This window comes from Mchenga conophoros, linkage group LG5 (assembly GCF_057382185.1).
Source record: "Mchenga conophoros isolate Kocher_MC1m ecotype Shallow Benthic linkage group LG5, M_conophoros_male_GT1.1, whole genome shotgun sequence".
In the NCBI taxonomy this organism is placed as follows: Eukaryota; Metazoa; Chordata; class Actinopteri; order Cichliformes; family Cichlidae; genus Mchenga; species Mchenga conophoros.
The window spans coordinates 7,698,959-7,723,690 of record NC_140530.1 but is presented as its reverse complement, the minus strand read 5'-3'; the positions used below and the strand labels follow the sequence as shown (position 1 = coordinate 7,723,690).

The 24,732-nt window shown below is 43.5% G+C and overlaps 2 protein-coding genes and 1 pseudogene across 12 annotated transcripts in view; 2 read left to right on the top strand and 1 right to left on the bottom strand.

Moving 5' to 3' along the window:
- LOC146573705 (band 4.1-like protein 1) overlaps positions 1-24,732 on the bottom strand; it is a 102,282-nt gene that overhangs the window by 12,790 nt on the left and 64,760 nt on the right. For 2 of the 11 annotated variants that reach the window (XM_085273008.1, XM_085273009.1), the window contains exons 5-20: positions 24,024-24,066; positions 23,742-23,817; positions 23,157-23,375; positions 22,711-22,798; positions 22,480-22,632; positions 20,780-20,877; positions 19,807-19,982; positions 19,362-19,591; positions 18,949-18,987; positions 18,367-18,411; positions 16,849-16,998; positions 15,615-15,701; positions 12,553-13,956; positions 10,682-10,732; positions 9,737-10,096; positions 9,181-9,309 (exon numbers count right to left, since the gene is read on the bottom strand). In XM_085273008.1, coding sequence (XP_085129134.1) covers positions 9,181-9,309; positions 9,737-10,096; positions 10,682-10,732; positions 12,553-13,956; positions 15,615-15,701; positions 16,849-16,998; positions 18,367-18,411; positions 18,949-18,987; positions 19,362-19,591; positions 19,807-19,982; positions 20,780-20,877; positions 22,480-22,632; positions 22,711-22,798; positions 23,157-23,375; positions 23,742-23,817; positions 24,024-24,066 — 3,348 coding nt within the window. The remainder of the gene's footprint in view (positions 1-9,180; positions 9,310-9,736; positions 10,097-10,681; positions 10,733-12,552; positions 13,957-15,614; positions 15,702-16,848; positions 16,999-18,366; positions 18,412-18,948; positions 18,988-19,361; positions 19,592-19,806; positions 19,983-20,779; positions 20,878-22,479; positions 22,633-22,710; positions 22,799-23,156; positions 23,376-23,741; positions 23,818-24,023; positions 24,067-24,732) is intronic. The other 9 variants (XM_085273011.1, XM_085273010.1, XM_085273012.1 and 6 more) reach the window with 9 other exon arrangements.
- Positions 4,626-6,273, top strand: LOC146573707 (uncharacterized). Its single transcript, XM_085275434.1, has 3 exons — positions 4,626-5,236; positions 5,488-5,541; positions 5,974-6,273. The coding sequence occupies exons 1-3, from the start codon at positions 5,210-5,212 to the stop codon at positions 6,271-6,273; spliced, it is 381 nt and encodes a 126-aa protein (XP_085131560.1). The 5' UTR covers positions 4,626-5,209.
- On the top strand, positions 6,270-8,428 carry LOC146573706 (zinc finger MYM-type protein 1-like; annotated as a pseudogene).

Here is a 24,732-nt window from a genome sequence, read left to right as displayed (position 1 = left end):
ACCAAGAGACGTCATAACGGGAGGAGACGATGAGCCTTATGCAATTCGTACCGACTTAGGATGGAGCATAGTTGGTGGTACGTCGACATGCCCCGACACCTCAAGTACGGCGGGACAGTGCTTCCGAGTTGCAGTCAGGGAGCTCCCACCAGTCACTCCGGCAGATGCCATTCGCATTCTAGAGTCTGACTTTAAGGATGCTAAGGAAGACGGCAAACCAGTGTCTCAGGAGGACATCCTGTTCCTGGACAAACTCAAGAACCACATCGAAAAGAACAGTCTAGGTCACTACGAGATGCCGTTGCCCTTTAAGGAGAGACCTACCTTACCTGACAACAAACAGCTTGCAGTCATACGTCTGAGCCATCTAAAGAGGAAGCTGTTAAAGGATGAAGGGTACAAAGAACAGTATATCAAGTTCATGGAGGAGGTCATAGAAAGGGGTGATGCAGAGGAAGTCCACGATGATGGGAAAGAGGGCGAAAAATGGTACATACCTCATCACGGTGTATTCCACGACAAGAAGCCAGGCAAACTGCGCGTGGTGTTCGACTGCTCTGCCAAGTACCAGGGAACCAGTTTGAATGATCATCTGCTCACTGGTCCTGACCTGATGAACAATCTCAACGGTGTACTTCTTCGCTTCCGGTTGCACTCTACTGCATTGATGTGCGACATAGAGAAAATGTTTCACCAATTTCATGTGAAGAAGTCAGACCAGGATTACCTGCGCTTCCTTTGGTGGAAGAAAGGAGATCTCGGTGCACAGCCCCAAGAATACCGTATGAGGGTGCATATCTTTGGCGCAGCCTCATCGCCTGGCTGTGCGAACTACGGATTGAAGCATTTGGCTACAGAAAATAAGGACCGATACCCATTAGGCTCTCAGTTCATTCTGAGAAATTTCTATGTCGACGATGGAGTCACAAGTACAGACAGCTCAGAGAAGGCTATCAAGTTAGCAGAAGAAGCCAGAAAACTTTGTGCCCTGGGTGGTCTTAGGCTTCACAAGTTTGTGTCCAATGACAAAGCTGTCCTGGTAAGCATACCAGCAACTGAACGTGCATCAGACATTAAAGACCTCAACCTTGCCTTTGATAACTTACCTTCAGAGAGAGCGTTGGGTATCCAATGGCACGTCGAATCAGACTGCCTGAAGATCAGCACCAACCTTAAGGAACAGCCTGCAACACGTCGAGGCATATTGTCCATTGTTGCATCCCTGTACGATCCCTTGGGTCTCATAGCCCCCTTTTTGCTCATTGGAAAGGAAGTGCTGCAGCAGATGTGCTGCCATGGAACAGGTTGGGACGACCCTCTAACCAACGAACTTCGTCCACGGTGGGAGAAATGGAAAAACGACCTCAACAACTTGGAGAGGATAAATATACCCCGAAGTTATGCCCCGGCAGATTTCGGAAGGGTTATTAAACGTGAGTTACATCACTTCTCCGACGCAAGCACTACTGGCTATGGACAGTGTTCATATCTAAGGCTTAGCAATGAAGAAGGAGACATCCACTGTGCTTTAGTCATGGCCAAATCTCGCGTCGCCCCAACAAAGGTCACCACGATCCCAAGATTAGAGTTGACGGCTGCAGTCATCTCTGTGAAAACCAGCAATGTTTTGAAGGAAGAACTTGGATATGCGGACATTGAAGAGCATTTTTGGACCGATTCCAAGGTTGTACTAGGGTACATCAATAATGAGGCTCGACGTTTTCATACATTCGTAGCCAACCGTATCCAGAAGATACATCTCTACACGAATCAAAGGCAATGGAGATACGTCCCTACTGACCAGAATCCTGCGGATCGTGCTTCTAGAGGTTGTTTTGTCCATGAGCTAATATCATCGGACTGGTTTACCGGCCCTGCATTTCTATGGGAAAAGGGAGTTGACCTCTCAGAAGAGGTGGCTCCGGAACTGTCAGTCGGAGATCCAGAAGTTAAGGAAAAACGGACTCTAAACACAGAAACTGTAGAACAAGATTCTCTTACTTATCGGCTGGCAAAGTTCTCATCCTGGACTCGCGCCATCTGTGCAGTGGCTCGCATTCTTCGAAGGATCAACAAGGATAAGTCAATCGGCCTCTCTACAGTGCAGGAAAGAGATGGCGCCACGTACAATATTTGGCCGAGCAGTTCTGGAGCCGTTGGCAGAAAGAGTACTTAGCCAACATTGCCTTTAGACAACGCTGGCACACCCCAAAGAGAAACCTGCAGATTGGGGATATAGTCATAATGAAGGATGAAGACTTGCCCAGAAATGAATGGAGGTTGGGAAGAGTCGTAGAGACTACAATGGACAGAGATGGACTGGTTAGGAGAGTGAAGCTCTGTCTAGGTGACAGGAAACTTGGCAAAAATGGTGAACGTCTTACTAAGCGGTCAGTGCTCGAACGGCCAGTTCAAAAACTAGTCTTATTGTTGGAAGGTGACTAGTCCATTCCTTGCATACTATGCTTCTGTTGTTTGGTCATTATTTGTATTATGAAATCATTGTGTTCTTTCTTCCTATGTTTATGGAGTTATGTTTTTGAACACTAATGATTTGGTGGGAGTGTAAATGACCCAGATTATTTGTTTATTTGATATTTTTCAAACAGTTAAATCCCTGAACGAATTATACCTTATAATATAGATTAGACTCTTATTTTGAAATTCGGAACGGGCAACTTCCGGGAAGGAAGATCGTACCGCAACTGCTTGCCGCAGAAAGGATTAATGAGAAGGTTATCGTTTTCCATCCATCTTAAAATTAGCATCTAGCTGGAAGGCGAACAGGTATGTTTGTGTGTTGTACTTGTTGTTTACATTTCGGACAATTTGTAAATGTATTACTTGATTGTTAATAAGTTTATGAGCGATCTAGCAGGCTGATGCTAGCACCTCCTGTGCCTTTTCTGTGAATTGATTAGCATAACAGAAACGTGGTTATATCAAGTGAATGTTTATTTGTTTTATGTTATGATTACAGCTCTTACGATGTGTCTATGGAAATTTGTGAATAAATGGGTTGGAATACCCCACCATGGTCCATCCGTAATGATCATTGAGTGCATCGTCTGAATAAAGTCCGGCTGGAATGCTACAGCCATGCATGGCCAGCAAAAATACTCCGGTAGCCATCACACCACCAGCAGCAACTATACATACAAGGCAGGCTGTATCCATGCTTTCGTGTGGTTTACACTCAATTATGACCCTGCCATGCAAATGTTGCAGACCAGCAACACTCTTCCAGTTTTTCCAGTGTCCAGTTTTAGTGAGCCTTTAGAAAATGTAGTTTCCTGTTGTTAGCCGGTTAGAGTGGCGCTTGGTGTGATCTTCTTCAAGGTTTGATGTGTTGTGCATTCAGAGACGCACTTCTGCACACCTTGCTTTGAAGGACTTTGTGTAGAGAACTGCCGTTTATTGGATAGTTACTCTCTTTTGGACCTTTCCCGGTAAACCCAAAGGATGGTGGTGCAGGAAAATCTAAGCAGATCAATAGTTTCTGAAATACTCAACAACCATGCCACATTCAGAGTCACTTAAATTACTAGACAGTCAAGATGCTAACCTTGTCAAATTTGTAGTTGCTGCTACGTAATTGGCTGATTATTTTTATTATTATGCATCAGCAAGCAGTGGAAGAGGTGTACCTATTAAAGTGTGAGTGTATATACACCCTGTTTGTAACAGCAGACTCATAAAAAGAGTTTACTCAGAAAACAGTCTCCTCTTTGGTGTAATTTACTGGAATGGAAGTATAACCCACCAGCAGGAATTTTTTTTACGCTTAAATAATTCATTTATATATATTTTAAATCTTTTTATATCCCTAATGAGACTCATGGGCACCCACAATTAACCAATTTCTCTAGATTTTGTCATTATGGCACTTCAGTAGCAGAGAGAACGTCAGATTAGATAAGCTTAGTCACATCAAGGTTTAGTAATTGGTACTAAACTGGAATGTGAGATTTACTTTTTGATGGTGTCCTAACTATAGCTTTATATCCAAAGTTTTGCATTTGACTGATTTGTTTTTATTCCTTTAAAATTGTTTTTGTGTGTCATTCATTTCCATTATTGTTCTGCTTTAAAGAGGCTGCTGGTGTATTTTCATAACTATACGTGATGAATTGTTTGTGAAAGCAAAATAAATTGTCCTACAGTGTGGGTGCTTTGCAGACAGCTGGAACGGAGCAGCTGCTGAGCCTTTGTGCTTTTGTTTAGAACCCAAGCTCAACAGACAAAGCATGTCTCCCTCTGCTGGCTGTGCAGTGTCACTGCTGAGGATCTGTGTCTGCCCACGAATGACGTCAGTTTGCCTGAGAAGCATACATGCACACTCTGTACTGTGGCTTTCTCTGACATCTTTGAAAATGTAACTCAACGCTGATGTGGCACTTCAAAGGCACCCTCTCTACATCATCGCCTGAGTTCATCCACACTATTAGCTGAATGGCTAAAGAGCCCAGCGATGATTACATTTTAATAAGGCTCCTGTGGGACAGCCAGCCGGCACTCAAATCTCTGCCTCCGGAGATGAATGGGATTCGCACCTGCTTTCATCATCCTCATTAATACACTGTCAATACTTTAATCACTTCATAATGATGCTATTATTCCATCCGTGTCTGGGGAATATGGCCATCATGTCACTGCAGCTCAAAGAAGACGCTTTTTCCTCTAATCAAGCTCTGTACAAATAAGAAATTCTTAATCGCGAGTCACTTTGATGGCGACTGTTGGAACTGATCCTCATTTCCTCTTTCTGCCAGTCCCGTAGCCCTAATTCTTTAGCACTCACCAGTGGCGTCGTTAGGCCTATTTTAGGGATGCTGAAGCCTCCCTAAAATATTCTTAAGCCCCCCTAAATAATTTGGTGGGTTTTTTTTTTTTTTTTTTTTTAACTTATTCGATTTTTTTTTTACAGAACTTGCAGACAAATTCAATATAAAGATGCAGGAATATGAGTTTAAAGAAATAATAATATAAACCTGTCGCTATTCACACAAATATGATCATAACTCGGTTGGTCCCTTTCGCTTTACATTGTTAAGGTAGCGTCAGTGCTTCGTTATCCAATCCCTTCCAGTTGTTCACAGGGGACATCCACATGACTGAAAATCCAGTCCTCGTTTTCACTGCTACTTTACACTCCGCTCGTATACACCTGCGGACACACTAGCGTACATGTGGCAAACGGCAAGAAATCATGGATATACGCAAGTTTTTCAAGAAAGTAAGTCTTCATCACTGGCTGGTAGTAACAATTAGTTAGCTCCAGCTAACAGCAGAGAGTCCCATGTAAATAATGAACCAGGTGCTCCCCATTTTGTAAATAAAAACCTGGCTAGCGCACTAAGTTAAATTGTTAGCATAATGTTAATTTCTGTCACTCGTTTTAGCTCTGAAAAATCCAGCTGAGCTCATTCAGGTATGGTTATCATCAGTGGAAATAATAATAATCACTCCATCCCCATTAACCTGTAGGAGTCAGGGCAGAGGAGCACAGAGAGGCAGAGGGGAGAGACGTCTGCTGGAGAGGTGAGTCAAAGGATGGAGTCATTTGTGATGGAGACAGTCTGATTAGAATTTTATGGGACTCAATATGGATATGAAATATGAAACATTTCAGTCACGGTACAACATATAAGACCTGTTTAACTTGAGCTTTTATTTAGGAGAGTCAAGGTTAGAAAGTGGAGAGAGCAAAGAGAGATATATATATATATATAAGTCAAATTAGCCTGACTCACATATTTTTGAGGGTTCTATTTTAATATTACTTCAATTCAAGTAATTTAGTAATATTTTTCAGGGCTTTAAATTGCAACCATTTTAGTCACATGCGTGCTCAAAATATAATGTTTGTAACTTCAAAATATTTGGGAGCAACAAATTACTGTGGAGCGGGAGCAGAAGTCATGATATTAGCAATTTACATTACAATTCAGTATGTTTTAATGTATCTTGAAGGGTGAGGCAGAAGGAGTGGCTGAGGGAGAAAAAGGTCAACAGGCAAGTTCAAGTCAGAGAGAGCAAGGAGAGACAGAGGAGCTGCAGCAAATAGATCGAGAGGCAGAGGAAGATCAAGTTATTACAGAGAGAGGAGAGCAAACAGGCCAAGAGAGGGAAAATGATGAAGCAGCTGCAGCAACTCATTCTACTACAGGGTTTGATTTAGGTGACAAAGACACAGGGCCCAGACAGGTGAAGCTGAAGAGCTATCCACATGATACGTTTGGTACACAGAAGCGAGCATTTAACCACAGCTGATTTGAAAAGCACAACTGGTTAGAATATTCAGTCAACCAGAATGCAGCTTTCTGCTTCCCATGTAGAGTGTTTGGCAAAAACATCAAACATGATAGTTTGGTCAGTAACGGTTGCAAGAACTGGAAGAAAGCTTTAGTCATCTTTGGCAAGCATGAGATGGCACAAACACATAAGGACAGTGTTGTTACATGGAAAAGCTACCAGGGAACTAGCAAACAGGGAAACGTTGCACAGATGATAGCAACTGCAAATGTGAGTGAGATAGTCGAAAGAAGAGAGTATCTCAGACGAATTGTTGCAGTCACCTCTATGTTAGGGAGACAGGGACTCCCTTTTCGTGGTCATGATGAAGGTGAAGACAGCCCAAACAGAGGGAATTTTCTTGCGTGCATGGAGCTTTTGAAGGAGTTTGATCCTTTTCTTCAAAAACATAATCCCCCATCAAATGCACAGTATATCTCACCAACATCCCAGAATGACATGATTGACTGTTGTGCCCAGGAAGTTACTAGTGTCATTGTATCTGAAATGACAAAGTCTAAAGTCTATTCCATCATGGTGGATGAGGCAAGGGATAAAAAGGCAGAGCAGTTAGCTGTTTGTGTCAGGTACGTGTCAGAGGGGGCAGTGAAGGAGCGTTTCCTTGCACTTGCAGAGATAAAATCATTTGATGCCCAGTCCATTGCAAATGAGATTCAGCAGCAGATCCAAAACTATGGTCTTGCAGAGCTTAAGTGTGTAGCACAAACATATGATGGTGCAGCCGTTATGAGTGGCTCCACTGGAGGTGTACAAGCACATTTTAGAAGGCTCCATCCTGAGGCTATCTATGTGCATTGTTATGCTCATCAACTCAACCTGGTTTTGTGCAATACTTGCAAGGCTGTCCCAGAGGCTGTGGAGCTTTTCAGCTTGTTGGAGTGTGTGTATTCTTTCTTCAGCACCTCCCTAGTCAATCATCATAAGTTCATGGAGACTCAGGCAAAGCTTGGATTGACAAAAACTGAGCTTGTGCAACTTTCAAACACTCGCTGGGCATGTCAGTTGCGATCAATCAGTGCAGTTCTTGAGACATTGCCTGCCATTTTGGAGTGCCTATCTGCAATTGGATCCCCCATAGCTGTTGGTCTCAGAGCAAAGCTCTACAAGTTCTCAGCAGTCTATGCACTACTGATGTTTCAGTCGATTCTGTCTGTAACCGAAGGACTCCACAAATTCCTGCAGAAAGAGACTTTAGACCTGGCAGAAGCTTTTATCTGCAAACAAGCTGTGTGTGACACACTTAAGGGCAAACACTCAGATGCATTTGCTACAGAGCTGTATGAGAAAACCAAGGCCCTGTGTAACACCCACAGTATCCCTGAACCAGGTGCCAAGACAAGGCACAAACAGAGGAAAATGGAGGATTTTGTCCTGGAGGCAACTGTGGGTTCACGCACTGAATTGAACAACTCAGACACATTGAAAAGAGAGTTACTTTTCCCTTGTGTGGATCGGAAGGTTGGCGAGCTTGATCAAAGATTTTGCAGTGTAGATGCAGGGCTGCTAAAAGGCGTCCAGGCATGCAGTCCTAAATCTGAGAACTTCTTGAGTGAACCACACTTGAATGAACTACAGACTTGACCTGAAAAAAGAGGAGGTTCTGGTGGCCAGAAACTTTCTTACCCGGAAAACAGAGGCTGGATGTCCACCCAAAAATATGTTGTCTGTGTACAACCTCCTTGATTCAGACATGTTTCCCTCTCTGAAGGCAACCATCCAAGTTGCCCTAACAGTGCCTGTCAGCAGCTGCTCGTGCGAACGGTCCTTTAGTGCACTGCGTCGGCTGCACTCCTGGCTGCGTCAAACAATGGGTCAGAAAAGACTTCACAGTCTTGCAGTCATGTCTATTGAAAAAGACACGCTTCAGCATCTGAGTCACAACAGAGTGATTGACCGATTTGCCACTCTTAAAAACAGACGTCATTCTTTGATGCTTCCACCCACCAAGTAACTGGTGATTGCAGCCAGAAAAATGTACTTTTTTATTTTCAGTTTTTTTCTTGTTATTGATGCAGCAAACACATTTCCTCTGTTTTTTTGTTGTACTGTATTATAAAGCAGACTGAAATAAAACAATAGATCTATTGGTGGCCTAGGATGTTTAATCTGTCCAAAAAAGTAGGAAAACAATTTCTCAGTGTTTGTTTTCTGTTTGTGAAATTTTGTGCTCATTCACTACGTTCGTTCATGTCGTGTGCATCTCTTGGGGGCTAAGCCCCCCCTGTCCTTAAAACCTAGTGACACCCCTGGCACTCACCTATAAGTATTTAAAGTACTCATCATATTCAACCCAACATTTCCTAAAGAAGTTAAAAAAAAGTAAATACTTTGTCAATTTGGGAAAACAGATCTTCATCTTGTTGATGAGTTAGAGGAATAGATAGCAAGCCAAGCTCAGTCTAGAGCTTTCAGGCACATCCAAAGCCCAGTATCTAACATGTTGTAAGTTAAAGCTGTGCAAATAAATACGTGTAAAGCCAACAGCACCTTCCATGCTGAGTGGCATGGAGGTTCTTGTAAAAAAAAAAAAAACAACCTAAAATTGTACATTTTAAAGCAAAGATAAATTTTTACACTTTAGAGGTGCAGGTCGGTGGATTATGCTGCTTTGTACACAGTCAGGACTAGGGATGGGTATCGAACACCGGTTCTTGTTGAGAACCGGTTCCCACTGTTTCAATTCCTTGGAATTGTTTGTCATTTTTGCAAACGATTCCCTTATCGATTCCAGTCGCCCCGAATGACGTCACCACGTTGCGGAGCGTCATTTACCTGGCAGGAAACATGGCGGCTCAAACGCTCACACGCACACACCTCACACAGACTATAGTGCTGTTGTTTCTACTGCTTTTGCGTTCGGTTTACCTGTGAAGAGACATTAACGACGCTGGCGTGGGCTTCCGATCCATTTGTGTGCGTCTCCGTCTTGCTGTCAGCTCTTTTCAGCTTGTTGGCCACGCTCACCGTGTTGGGGTCTTTCTTTGCCACGGGAGGCTGCATCAAACACAAACAGTACAATACAGTCAAAGAGCAGCAAGCGATTTGCTCACAGCAAGTCGCCTGAAGACTTCAGACCCATTCTTGTAAGCAGCATATTAAACAAAAGAAAGCAACCGAGCGATGTTAACTTATAGGAACAAACTGTGAAATGCATTTTTATTAGTCTGGATGACAACGTGCAAGAGGTGCAATAAATTCAAAGAAACACCAACAAAAATAAAATGGGTGAATTACAATTAATACATAAGAATGAGTAGAACAAAAACTGAACACAATAAGGAATCAACAAAATTTAAGGAACACATCATGGTCCAAAAATAAATAAAAAATACAGCAGGGGGCTACTGAAGTCCAGCCAGGCAGGGTGAAGCCAGTGGGTGATGATGGCGATGAATACGTATAAATGCGTTCATCTGTCTACCTCATGATGCATTCCCTCCTCAGGAAGCCTCTCCTCTATGGGAGACTTGTCCCGGGAGCCCATTAGACGGGCAGAGTAGAACCTGGAGGTCTCCTCAAAGTCCTCCCGGCCCACCTCTGGCTGTCGCTCCCTCTCTCCCAGTTCGGGCACACCCTTAGAAAAGTCCTCGAGGCCCGAGTGGAGGTCAGTGATGACAGTGAAGTCGACCTCGGCCTCCAGGCTGGACGTGGAGCTGACCGTCATGCTGGAACACTTGCGTTCGATGCCCAGGTGGGTTTCCTTCATGCATGCCACGGTGTCTCGTTCCTGCTCCTCCTCCGAGGCTATGCTCGGCTGAGGCCTCCTCTCCCCAAACTCCTTCTGGTGCAAGTACAGACACAGGATCAAAACTCTGGCATCGCACAGCTACAGTGTTTTGAATGGAGATGGCAAGAAATGGGAATCATCGATGTTATAGAAGCAACTTGCTACTCAAGCTAGCCATTATCCATTAGTTTGCAAAGTCCTGTTGAAGACCCTGAGAGGAAAGTTTTTTGCCACTGCATCCTTGACGTTTTGACAGTGAATGTGATGAGGGCTGGACCTAACTCCAAAAAAAACCAACCCGGCTTCAGACATAGTGGTGTGCATATTCCATCTAGCTCCAACTACCTAGCTACCTAATAAACTAGCTACAATATGTTTCCTTAAACAGCTAGCTTACTAACATTAGCAATGCAACAGCTAGTCTTCTGCTAATATAAACACACGACTTTTCTTGTATCCAAAGCTCTGACAATCCACTTACAGACTCACTCTTGTTTTGGTAAAAGTAGCAACTTGAACGTCACATACATTGATAACAGGTAGTAAAAGCTGCAGTCAGCTACGAGACATGCATCGAGGGAGGAAAAGAGAAAAATGGACAGAGGATATGAAGGGTGGGTTCAAATACAAATGAATAACCTTGAAGTCAGCAAATGGCTCTTCATATATAGCAGGAGTAGAGACAGGCTCCTGCAGAGGGAAGCAGAGGAAAGAGCAGAGAGAGGATCTCAGGGTTAGCACAAGCTGGAATGGAGTGTGGACTGACTGACACAGCAGTGATTGACTGGGGTCTGAAGATATGAGCCCAGTGGGGTTCTGTGCACAAAATATTGCAGCGTAAACCTAAACTGGGATCCTGAAGGGTCCAAATGTAAATACAAAACACAAACACACTAGTAAGTTTGTGCTATTAACTCAAACCCAAGTTTAGGTGAGAAATTCAGCCAGACCCAATTCAAGCCCGCTGGTTCTGACCAGTCAGATCCAGTCAGGTTCAGAATGGATACCAGCACAAATTTCAAGGACTGCTCTACAGTGACAAAAGCAAACAGCAGTAGAAGTTTAGAGGACAGAAAAGCAACCACGATATCTACAGCCATTTGTTGTAGTTAGCAGAGGCAGGGCAAGAAAATCATGCACTTTGTATAACGAGCAGGTTTCTGGTAGTAAGAGCAGCCACTCATCCACTAACTGAGAAAGTGTTGCAATGGTTCACCGTGAATTTAAACACAAATACAGTCAAATGATGTTGTTACATTTCTGATTAAATTTTTTTTTTTTAAAAAGGTGCCGTGATGCATTTCAAAACCTGTCAAAATGACTGGGAGAGTGGGTCCACGTGTTTGGAGGAGCACCTTAATATTTTCCCAGCCCCCCCCCTCTCCCACTTCAATCAGATCTTAATGTGATTGTCACTCGCCAGTGAGGTCTGTTCGCACACTGAGAGCTACGCAACACCTCTCTCCTCATGCCTGTTTAATCCAATATATGCAAGAGCTTGACTCAGATGAAAAGGTGGGGAATGATGAAAGCTGTCATGTCTATTCACTCCAAATTCCTTTCATTCCGGTGCCAAACACGTGCAAGCTCCCAATGATACCAACAGTGAAATGAAAGCAGCAAATCTGACTGTGTCAGGCACTGAGCTGTGGTGTCTGTTTGCTTGCTGCCTGCTGGGCTTTCACAGTTGGAGGAACTGGTGTGTTTAGAACACCGCTGGGCTTTCAATCCAGGTGAGGGTAAATGGAAATAGTGCAACGCATGATTTCTGATTTATTACCACCCATGTGACGGATCCAGCGACAGTTTGTAAATTCTGAGTAGTTTTTTTTAAGGGTTATCAGTTTGATGTGGTTCCTCAATCTTTTGCGCACAAACCAATTCTATACTCCATTTATCTCTAATTTTGGAAGATATTAGCTCTCTAACAAAGTAATGGATGACAGTACACCCCCACCCTCTCCTTTCACAAATGAGTGATTTAATTTCTAACGTTCATATGCAATAAATCGCTTATTTTGTATTTCCAGCTTGGAAATGACATGGAGATGAGGATAAATCATCGGAGCGGCGGTAATATGTGAGTCTGCCGCCCTCTGACAGAGAACAATGTGAGCTGGGAGGAAATTTCAGGTTCAGCAGCTGAAAAAGATGAACCAAAACACCGAAACATGACTTTTTTTTTTGCGTGTGTGTGTGTTTAAACTTTCACAGCCAGTGTTGAGCTGTACAGATTTGCCAGACAGTGTGGTGCATGTCAAAAGGCAATGGGAGGGGGGGATAAACTGGACTGCCTTATGGGAAAATGTCCACACTTTTTGACTGCCACAAGACAGAGCAGAGGTACGGCTCCGCCTGCTCTTCATGCAGGCACGAACAAGGCAAGATGGATGAGTGTTTCAAGTCATTGAAAACGTAGAAAAAAGAATAATGGCGTGCTCATGCTGAAGTCTGTCTGAAGCTCATGCTTTGTTTCCAATGACTGAATAGCAGATGCCAAGAGGAGTTACCGAGTGTCTCTTTTTGGCCGCGTCCAGGCTCGGCTCCCTGCTGGCGTTTCTGCTGTTCCGGAGTATTAGCACGGACTCTCTCGCCTTCTGTGTTTTCACCGGCGGCGCTGGAGGGGCCATTTTGGGAAGCCCCGAAACCTTTGAGCTGAACGACTGGCTCTCCGCGAACACTCTACCACACTGAAAGCTATCGTCTGGATGCTCGATTTTAGCAACGCCCTCCAGATCTGACGCGAACGCTGGATGAAAGTTGGAACCGTCGGTCCAGCTGAGGTCTGAGGATCCCTCCGGAGAGCCAACCGACCACCGGTATTCTCTTCTGATCCCCCGTCTTGGATCGTCCTGTCCCGTATGGTCCCTTTCGTCCTTGGACGTGACGCTCTTCGAACGCTCCGGCTTGAGAGGAACAATCCTGGTTATTTCCGACTGGTAGCTGCTGCCTGACAGTCGGTGGAGAGACGTCCTCTGACCTCTGTCGCCCAAGAAACCCTCAACATCCTCTCCTCCAGAGCTACTGACCTTCCGTTCATGTGTCCTGACCTGTCGTAGTTTAACCTCTGCTAACTCTTTGTTGTCAATGAAGCCTTTCCCTCGCATCTTCAGCACACACTCTCCTTTAGACCCTGAGAATGAGCTATCATGCTCTATTTTTCCAGGTCCATTCACTGAGCCTAAATCGACATCTGCTGTCCCAACAAGGCTCACTTTTTTCTTTACCTGCTCTGCTCCTTGGGTGGAGACCTCCCTGCTTTCTCCAACTAATTTACCCTCTTGTTTGCCGTCTTTATAGACCCTGACCAGCTGATCCTTTTCTAAACCCTGATCATCTTTCATCGTTGCGACTGGGGGCGACTCGCAATGATTTCCTCTCTTCGGTGCTGTTTCTGAGTTGTTGTCTGAGTCCGAGCCCTCGTTTTCGTCTTCGGTGGAATCGCTTCCTCCTTTCCTGTAGACGAGCTCTGTGGGCATTCCCAGGTTTAAGCTCTGGGGTCTCCTCTTTTTCCTCGGTTTAGAAGCCGTGCGCTCCTTCATGTGCCGCAAGCCCGGGGCTGCATCGCTGTTCGCCTCAGGGTCTGAGGCTCGAGCTGGTTTGCTTTGAGATTTGTCTTGAAACGAGTCGGCATTCTCGGATAATTGGATCACAAAACGTCGAGGCTCAGAGCATACATCTGCCTCTCTGGACGATTTTGTTGATGGAAACTCATCAATATGGCTTTTCATTTCTTTTCTGTCATACCCTGCTACCTCCTTATGCATCATCTTGCTAACGTCTATCTCTTTTTCCAGACCCTTTTTCTCCCATGAGGAATCAGGTGTGAGAGATTTGTTCTTTTCTTCAGCCTTCCAGTCATGGTCTTGTTGATAAGGTTCTTGTTTTTCAATCAATACCCACTCCTCAGAGCCCTACATGTTGGTATAGATTAAACACAGTTAGACAAGCACAGCTACTGCAAACAATCAAATCTAGACAAGGACTTCAATCCAAGAAAAGGGCCCAAAATGTACATATTGGAGTTATAGTGAACATTGGTATTACCTATTCAATATGCATTTCTTTAAAACGGTAAACAAATCACCACCCGAGTACCATGGGCAGACCTTTGTGCTGAATCGGGTCAGCCGGTCTTGACATTTATTTAACCCAAAAACAGTCATTGAAATTGCGCTGAGTTTAATTTGATTTAGTCTAAATTTAGTCCAAAATGGATCTCCCATTGGGATCACATGTAACCCTGATAGACTCACATCAGACACTGCAGAAACCTGTTGAAAAGATGTAAAGTAATAACAATAATATTCATTTAAAAAGACAAACTTATCAGATGTTGCTACAAATTGTCTTTCAGGCTGTTGAAAAGCCTCATCTTTTGATATACTCCCACTAAATCTACAAAACATCACATTTATTAGCTGAATAAACGAGTTTAGTCGTTTTTTTTAATGTTTAACAACTAATTCTGGGCCAATTTAGACTTTTTTCAAAGGAGTAAAAAAATGGCTGACTGAGGGACTTTGGAGGAATTTAACATAAACAAGGCCGTTTTTAGAAGTGTGGCAATAATTAAAAATAAAACTTTATGAAACACAAAACTCTAGTGAGTGTAGCATAAAACACCCGCACCATAGCTTGGATACAATAACTTCTAAAGGCTCAGTGCCTTTGCTAAGTCTAAGTCAGACTAGGATAGTTGAATAGGGCAAACAAAGTATCCTCACTGCTTTATATTGCCAGTGAGTCATTACAGACTCTAACAACTCACCATGATAGCATTAGTACAAAATATAAGCCCTTCTTTCCTTTTTGAGTGCCACTAGTCAGAGCAGGTGTTGCTGATTGTTACCAGGGCAACATCAGTAAGAGGCTCGAGTCCAACAGGGGGTCGTTTTTTGTGGCTGTAAATGACTCCGTATTTATTTTTCTGAAACAGTCAAACTTACAATAGACTAACTGTGAGTAAAATGAAGACACATCTAACTCTCATCTAAGTCTAATGTTTCTTTGTGGACTGCTCCTCAGTCCTGCTCTGTGTTTTAGGGCACAATGTTTAGGCGCTATTACAGTCCAGACAGTATAAAGGATAGATGTAGCAACCGTGATGTTGGTTGGCAAAGTCCAGTTAGGAAGACTCAAGATGAGCTTTTCCACCATTGCCATCTTGACAAAAATGGGGCAGAGCTGACTGAGAAACCGCACGCTCGTTGCCTGTTGACTTGAGATTGACAGCTCGTTATGCAATGAGCATGCGGTCTCATACTACAGGTACTTTTTTTATTTCTAAAGGACCGCAAGTCTTTCTGCAGCTACAACTATCATAATCCAGCAGCCTTCAGATAGAATCCAGCTTTAAGGTGCTCCTGCTTTGGCTTTATGCATATCAATTGTAACAGACATTATTATTGAAACTACTTTTTTTGTCATACGTCATAGCAAAGTCATCTTTTCAGCAAGTTTTTGCTGGGTGGGGAAAGACAGCAGTACATAATAGGAATTGCACTGCACCATGCCAATGCTACAAACAGTAAACTGCTTAGTGAAAGAGAAAGAGTGAGAGATGTGCAACCTCGGGTGAAGTCACCAGAGTCTTCTGGACGAAACCCTCAACAGACAGGCTGTTAACAGGTTCCTTTCCCATTGCCCGGCCCACCGACTGACCGAGACGAGGCAGAAAAGAGGGTTTAAAAGAGAGAAGGAAGAACAGCCATTAGAGCAATTCTGTGAGACACAACTTCAAGCAAAAGGCAGAAAGAATCAGTGTTAACAGGATACAAGCGAGTTGTTCTAGCAGAAACTTTTTAATGAACTTCAAACTAAAATCATGCAGCTCCATGTACCTGACAGCCACCAAATCCACATAAGCAAATCTGGAGGCATTTGCAATGCAAAAAGATTTTTTTTTTATTCTGCAACAACATCAAAGAGCTGAGTTTCACTAAATCTCTTGGAAACAGTAAAGAGCAGCAAGACTTTCCCAGCTTTCGAATGTCACTCAAACAGAAACAACCCCGACCTCTGGAATGAAGCACACAGCAGATTACATTTTCTGCCACAGACAACATTTGACATTCTGTGGTTATAATCTGATTGTGGCAGACAGCAGATGAGAGATTGTCTGAAGGCAACTTAGGCACCAGCAAACACTATCCTATCTGAAGAGGCCAATCTCATCTTTAAAAGCCCTATTACCACAATACCATGAAAGCTTGAGAGATTTTGTGATCTAGCATAAAGAAAACGATCTAACTGTTAGGCAATCAGGGGAGAAAAAAACGACTGATGATTAGTTCTCGAGTGCCTCGCATTGAGAAAATCTCAAAAACATCTCGGATCTAATCTCTTCAAGATGTTTCCTTGTGTGCTACTTGTCAGTCATCTTCAAGCACCTCGGAGATATTTAGAGAATTATCCTGGTATTCCAGAGAAAAGGTAGAAAGCAATTCATTACACGGCTGTCCTAAAATAAACAGGGGATTTGTATGTTTGTTTCCGACTGCCATGATATTGGAGACACCTGTTTGAAATGCCTGCAGGGAAAACAGAATCTATCTTCAACAATCACGCTCAATCACTATGTTTCTTTAAATCATATGACCGTGCAGTATCTCTTTAGGCTAATGAAGCAGTTAAAAACCTGCATAACGAGCACGAGAGCGAGAAGTGGAAAGAGGACACTGGCACACGGGAATATCGATGGCCTTTAATGGAATGTCAAGTTTTAGAGGTCGCTAGATTTGAGATATTGGCCATAATGGACCTGAAAGCCCTCCACAGCTCCCCTACCCTCATCCCCCACTCACAGCCTTCTTCTCTGGTGTGCTGGTTGGGGAGGTCGCTGACAGACGCTTCTCGCGGTTCATCAGCTTGCTGTTGGGCTCCCTCAAGGCTCTCTTTAGCTCATTGATGCTGGCCTGGTGCTTCAGCAAGACGTCCTGCGACTTATCCAGAAACTAGAGAAGAGCAGAAGATAACAGTCCATCAGTCTGTCATGAACACCTGAGACTTGTATGGCATGTATGGGAACGTTGTGAGGTAATACTTCATGTACACAGGGAGAGGAGGCCACGCAAACTGCTCGCATTTATGCCAGTTAGAGATTCCGCTAACATTTTGGTCCTTTGTGCTGGTGTTCACTGACATTTAAGATGCTTATTGAAGCTACAGCATGGCTTCAATAAGTTACGACAGAATTAGCTTTCAAAACACGAATGAGCACAACAATCAAGGCACGCACTGCAAAGAGGATGCAAGACAAAATGAATATGAATAATCAATTAATGCCGTTCGCTAATCAAAACTCAGAAAGCTCTCTTTTTGGAAGATTGGACAACAGCTACAGGAAACAAAACAAAACCCATATTCCTTCACCTGCATAAACAGTATTCTGCAGTTCACCTGAAGAAACGGCTGTTCAGAACAGGAACTTATACTGTTTCTAGTGCAACATCCCCTCTTTGAGCTTTTCAGTTCCACTAACAGTATAACAGGTAAATATTTATCTGATAAATGCCCCCTACAGATATAACTGCACCAATCATAACATTATAAACTGTGACAGGTGAAGTGGATAACACTTATTATCTTTTAATCCTGTCACCTGTTAATGGGTGGGGTATTTTAGGGAGCAAATTAGCATTTTATCCTCAAAGTTGGTGCTTTAGAAGCAAGAAAAACAGGCAAGGGTCAGGATCTGAGCAAGTTTGATGACGTTTAAACTGTGATGGATACACCACTGCGTGAGAGGATGTCTAAACGCAGCTATAGTAGGGTGTTCCTGGCCTACAGAGCTCAGTATCTATCAAAAGTGATGGTGAAACAACAAAGGCGATGGGCGGCTAAGGCTCATCGATGCACGTGGGGTCAAAGGCTGTCAACAGACGAGCTACTATAGCTCATACTGCTGAAAAAGTTCATGCTGGTTCTGATAGGTGTCAGAATACAGCAGCATTTTACAATATGAAGTGTTGTTGATGTTTTCAGTGGATGTTACTGTGCTTAAAGTAGAGCTTTGAATGAAGGACTTGTAATACAACCTAAAAATGGAGAACTTGTACCAGCACATTCACTTAAGTCGAGCATCTGAGTGCTTTTCCCAGAGAAGAATGCACCGATGCTGCATTACAGGCACTTAAGGACGGGGAGAAGCTCACGTCTATCTCTGAAAGCAGTGCTAGAGATTTGTTGCTGGATGTTTCAAATACCTTTTAAAATATATAAATAAATCAAATATAAACTGACTGAAAAGATGCGGGCAAACCTCAGTCTATTAAAGGCACACACGACAAGAAGCACAAGAGCCAAAATCCAAGAACCTGTACCTCCTGTTTGTGCCGAGGAGTAGTCTCCTGGTCCAACTGAGAGAGCTGAGTTGGTTGCAGGACAATGGGCGAGCAAGAGAGGGGGTCAAAGGTGAAGAGTGCGGGGCAAGAGAGTGCAGGAACAAGGTCAGATGCAGACACAAGGCGGTAAGCCGGTGAGAGGACAAGCAGGCAGACAGAAAGCAAAGATTTAGCTATCAGATACACGTATCATGCTGAGACAGATTCTGAAATGAGAAAATAAAGCCATCCCAGTAAATTTTGAACATTTAATAAAACTATAAGCATTACAGCCATATCTAAATCTTAAGTGAACCTTTACACCTAATTCTGACCATCAGTGTCTTTCAAATGTTTGCTGGGATGCCAAAGGCCACTACAGCCTTTGGATCACTTGTTAATGTGGTGCAATGCAGTATAGCTTTTTTTGTTTGTCAGTGATGACAGCCACAGGTACAGAGACAAAACCCAGTGGGAGATATGCAGAGAGGGCGAGGAACAATTAACAGACACAGTATTTATAATAAAGACAGCATACAGACAGACAGACAGACAGAGACCAAATCACCAGACACCAAATACCTCCTGTTTACTGTCAATTGGTGACCCGGCCTCCTCCTTCTCGCCAGCAGGAGTTTAAAAATAGAAAAAGCATGTTAGTAAACAGAGGCACGGCTCGGGTCTGCATTTGTCAGCATAATGAGAAAGGGTTAAAAACTGTAAAGCCGTTAGCAGGATTTATGAGCAGTGCAGAGTAAGCATGTAAGCCTGAGTGAAAGGAGAAGAGTTAGTGAATGCTAAATCCAGCAAAGCTGCCACAGCGTTATGCCCCTGCTGGATAAACCTCAGCTGGACTGAGACGCTTGCACTGCACCTCTTTACATCATCGCCTCCCTGCACTTAAGCCAGAGTTGTGGGCAAGGTGACTAAAAGTGTGCGTTTAGCCCTTCTGTCATTGGAAACGCATTAAAGCTCCATCGGGAGGTCTTTATTACCATGATCTCTTTTTTTCTGCTTGGAGTCACGTTGCCGTCATGGTCTTTGTCCTGCTCCGCCTCCCGGCCCTGCTCGTGCTCCTTCTCCTCTTCGTCCTGTTCCAAACTTGGCTCCAGCTCTGTTTCCTGCTCGTCCCCGGAGGGGCTGTGCAGCCGTCGGTGTTCACTGATGCTGCGGTGAGAAAGGCCGTCGTGGTTCTCGCACATGGCTGATACCGGCCGTGAGAACTCTGTTGGTCAGACAGATGAGAAGCGTTGGATATTCTGGGAAGGACACTTAATTTACTTTCTTCCACAGATGATGAGAAAAGGTTGTCTTTGGCTTAACTTAGTTTAGCTTCACATGCTGTTCAAAGGTAAAAACAGTGTGATTTACAACACTACTCTTTGAGCAAAGTGAAGCTAGCTTTTCCTCCCTGAGAAGCCTTCATGCTGCACTGCTCACCTCCATCCAAGCTCCGGGAAAGCAGATACCTCTTACTGGTCGACCGCTCGAAGTGAGGAGCAGGCCGGTCTATGAGAGCACTGGCCTGCCTGGTTTGAGCCTGCGTCCTTCCGCTGTATCGAAACTTTGAACCCATCACCAAGAATCCCTTAGGAGGAGGCTCAGGAGATACCAGCCTGTGAAACAGACTGTGATAAGCAAGCAATCTAGATCTCTCAAAGGCAAAATACAGAGATATGTGGATTACTAATAGCTGAATAAATTATTTCAAGTCCAACTTAAATAAATGTGCATCATGTTTTCAGCTTCAAATTCACAGATTCAAGCTTCCCATGGATTGAAATGGTTCCATTTATTTGTTCACAGAAAGATTTATTCACACCTTTCATAAACTCTGGTCCATTGTTGATCCATATTTGTTGATCTATATTTGCCTGTTCTAATGAAACCATTACAATACAACAATTGCTGACCAGGAAGAGTTCTACTATTTTCTTTCCTCTCTCCACCCAACTGGCCACAGCAGATGGCTGCCAGAGATGTTTTCCTGTTAAAAAGCAGTTCTTTCTTCCCACAGACACCAAGTGTTTGCTTAACTGTTGAATCTTGGAGGTTTTCCCTTTAATATCTCAGGGCCTTACCTTACAATATAAAGTGCCTTGTGGTGACTGTTACTGTAAACTAGCTTGACCTTTAGGGTAAAGCTAGACTTCTCCTTTATCACTCTATAATACGTACATGCAATTGTAACTGCGTGCTATCACATAGAGAGCTGTATCATGCAGTTCATACATGTGTGACCTCTGTAATGCTAAATCAGTATATAAGTTAAGTTTACTAGCAAAGCCACGGTGACCATGGCAGTAGCCCGAGCGACTGTGCCTAATGAAGCTGTACACAGGGAAGTGTTCGGTTTGCTTTGATGGCCATCGAACGAAAAACCCTCCAACCATGAGAGCGGATCGATTCTTACCGGAAGAAGGTGTGATGCTCGATGCAGACCTTCCACAGCCTCTTGGCAGCTCTGTGGTTGGGGAGCTTAAAACCAATTGTACTTTCAAACTGTTCATACTAGAGGGGAGAGAAAATATGGAGAGACAGGGAAGGTGAGAGCTGAAAACACCACCAGGTATGTTTACTCCGTTTTGCTAAAGGGCGCATCAATTTGTTGGACGAACATTTAGAGAGAGTCCTAAAAATCTATAAATATACAGCATCTCATATCTGAATGATCACTGGAGCCAATCAATAAAAACAGTCCTTGTTTTGTGCTTGCAAAAAACTGCTGGCACCAAACTTATGTCAATATATAAGCTACCTTATTATTTACATATATTCTGCAGACTGGACAGAAGGCAGCAGGTCAGAGGCAGGAAGGATAACATGCAGTGTTCAGAGGCTGGGAGCAAATGAGTGGAAAACAACTTCATGGCTCTATATTTACACTCTTTATCCCTCTGTTCTGACTGTGGCTGCAGCTGCAGCAGCTCTGTTAAAAGACTTCTTTCTTTGGCTCTATCACAGGCTCACTGTGCAGCTCTGTCACTTGACTGGGTCTCGCCCAGACAGCCTGACACTTTGAGGCTCAGCATGGAGGATAAGCTGCAGCACAATGACGAGGGCCAAAATAGAGACCCTTATAATAGAGGTATAAGGCTGTGTTTAGTGTGTGTGTGTTCAGGCTGGTTATTGTTTCCTTTATGACTCCTTTATATATATATATATATATATATATATATATATATATATATATATATATATATATATATATATATATATATATACACATAAAGGAAACAATAACCAGCCTGATTTCAAATATCTTACATGCTGTATATAAAATATGGGCATAACTCAGCTCATACAAGGTCATAGTCCATAAACTTGGTCATAACTAAGTTTATGGGCTTGATCTGTAGTTGTCAGCATGTAGATTTGAATAATTCTGGTCATCATTAAAGCTGTATGGTAGTACTAGGGTAGCAGCTGCTACCCTCTGAGCATGCCGTGTCAGCCAGATCACCTCCTCGCTCATTAAAACACCAAGATAGTGACACCCAATGGGATTTTACTGACAAATGGGTGCTGCCATTGTGGCCAGGCACGTCCATCTACTAACACCTCAAAAGCTCTCGAATTTAAGTTCTTTATTTCATAAGCTACAGGTGCACAAACGCCCTGTAGTGGCCTTATGGGGCGGGTCAGGCAACCGGTAGAGACTATGGAAATGTACAAAACTATACTTCCAGTCCTTGTGTTACTTAAAGCTAGCACAATGGTGGCTGTAGCAAGGAAATTCTTAAAATTGAGGCTCACATCTCCCTTTGGTTATTTGTATGAAGATTTATTGTTCTAAGAGTGCACCAAGATCCTAAAAACCAAGAGCCCCATTTCCTTTGATTGTTGTATAAACAGATTAGTTCAGGCATGTCATACTCATACTCATTTTAGATTGTGGGCCAGATACAGCCTACTTTGATCTTAAGTGGGCCAAAGGAGTGAAATTTCTCTTTCTGTTAGTTTAAAGACATTTTTCATTTGAAAAAGCTGCAAAACTTTGGAAAAAGTTTTTCCAAAAGCCCTGGAAAGGGCCGGATTGGAGTCTTTCGCCGGGCCAATTCTGGCCCCTGGGCTTTATGTTTGACCCTCCTGGTCCTTAACCATAATGCGTACTTCTCCAGGTCTTATCTTGATGTAGAAGTTGCTCCTCTTGTATGAAATCTTAAGGATCTTTGGCCAGGCAAAGCGGTTGATCCTCAGCCTGTCACGGTAAATCAGCAGGCCATTGGCACAGACACCAAGCATTATTTCAATCCCCTCAGAATCCTGCAGCAAACACAGACAGAAATTATTCAGGAGTGCATTCATGACACCTGAAAATCAAAAAACGCCAGAATAGCCAACCTTAGCATGATGGAGGTCGACTCCGTACATGGACAATTTCTTTGCGTTCTCCAAGAAGTTCATTTCAGCCTCTGCTGGAGTCATCCCCCTAGAATAAGAGCAGAATAATAACAATACTGTAGCAGACTTTCTTAAATAAAAGATCCAGAATGGTGAACAGCGGGAGCAGTATTCGAACATGCTTGATATATTCTCCTCTAAGTTCCTCCCATCAAGTACTTCATTTGGGAGAATGCCAAAAAGCAGTGCCACAGCATCACCATGTGAATTGAGAAGTATTGTCACACTGGCAAGATTCACACTGTGTACATTTCAGTGACAGACGGCATCTATCAGCAATGTGCATGATGAAGTGTTTTTGATGCAACTGAAAACTCATCAGATGATCACCCTAAGACACTTGTGGATACACAAAGGTCTGATTTAAACAACAGCGTGTCATGTACTTGTAGTTTCGATGGAGCTCCATCACCCTCTCCTCCAGCTCGCGCGTCTGATTGGGAGCAAAGCGGAAATCGCTGACGTAGTCGGTGCCGTGGTCATCCTGGTCGTAGTCTCCCAGCTCGGCCTGAACGGTGTAGGAGCCCAGGAGGGCGTGAGTGACGAACGAGCACGGCAGGCGACCTGACAGCATGTCATCCCTCAGCTGCAGACACAGGTAGTATCTGTCAGATGAGACGAAAAAGGGGAGGAGAGGAAGGAGTGTTGGCAGTCAAACAAGCCCGAGCCAATGCAAGCTCCAACAAGTATTCAGCCTAGTTAATCCATGGCAGTTAGTAGCATTCCAGGGCTAATCCTTCAAAAGAAGAGAGGGATTTGGGCTGCTCTGACACTGGGGCAAATATGCCATGAGAATTGTTACAATGTGTTTATGTAAACATCCATCAGTGGGAATATATAAAAAAGGAAATTATCTGTACTGCTGACACGTGTTAGCGATTTATCCTTTGAATAATTCTGAGGAGCACCTGACAGCACAGCCAGAGGAATTATGACTGGAGATGTAGTAGAAGTGTGTGTCAGCACTCTACCTGGTAATATCTTCCATGAGCTGGGAGGGGTCAGGAGGGTAGAACTTGACAGCGAAGGCAAAGTGCCACGGAGAGTCTGGTGAGAGATTGTATTGAGAGCAGGAAGCTTAAACACATCCAGTATAACGGAAAAAAAGTGTTCATTAGAAGGCAGTTTTGGAGCTCTTCTTAGCAATTTAGCTGACAACTCCAAGTACAATGAGCAACAAAGCTAGTTTTATGTCTCTGCTAATTGAATTTTAAAATATTAATCCACTACAGCTACTTGGAAAAGACACTCACTGCGCATTTGCTTCTTGATCTCCTTGGAGGGGTCCAACCAATTCTGAAAGACAGAAGGCAGAAATCACACAGAGTAGACTGGAAACATGGCTAATGCACACCCCGGTGTCACATTTTACTCTAATTGCCGCATGTGTTCCTTATGAAAGCCTCTCCATATGGTAAACAAAGAGACTGAGCCCTCCCCTGCTGAGGCATTCAAACCCGCACAGAGCAGTCGTGTTTTATCACTGCGCCACAAACTCACTGTCAGCCAGTTACCTATGTGATCTCATAACATCGGATTGTTCAGTGAACCAGTTCACCAACAGGGGCACCATTTCAGATTTGGTTGCTGGAGCATTTCATTAGCCGAAGAGTTTGTGTGAATTCACTTGTTACAGCAGCTGTAAATCATGCTGTTTAGACAGATGTCAGCGGGAAGACAGTAACAATATCTCCCACAAGAACTCTTAGGGAAAAAACGATGTATACTGCTGTGAAAAAGTATTTGCTCCTTAGTTCTTTTTTTGGCATATTTGTCACAACGAAATATTTCAGAACATGAAACAAATTTGAACATTAGACAATAATAATACCAAAATTGCTCCAAGAGTTCATTGGCGACTCATCTTGGAGGTCATAAATGAACAAAAAACAACATCTAAACAAATGCAGGTCACACTCGCCTTGAGGTCAGAGTTCATGATTCAACACTGTGCAAAAATGG

Coding starts and splice junctions, on each gene's coding strand:
- LOC146573707 (XM_085275434.1), top strand. CDS start 5,210: ATGGATATACGCAAGTTTTTCAAGAAA. Junction 5,237..5,487: donor TACGCAAGTTTTTCAAGAAA/GTAAGTCTTCAT, acceptor ATTAACCTGTAG/GAGTCAGGGCAGAGGAGCAC. Junction 5,542..5,973: donor GAGAGACGTCTGCTGGAGAG/GTGAGTCAAAGG, acceptor TGTATCTTGAAG/GGTGAGGCAGAAGGAGTGGC.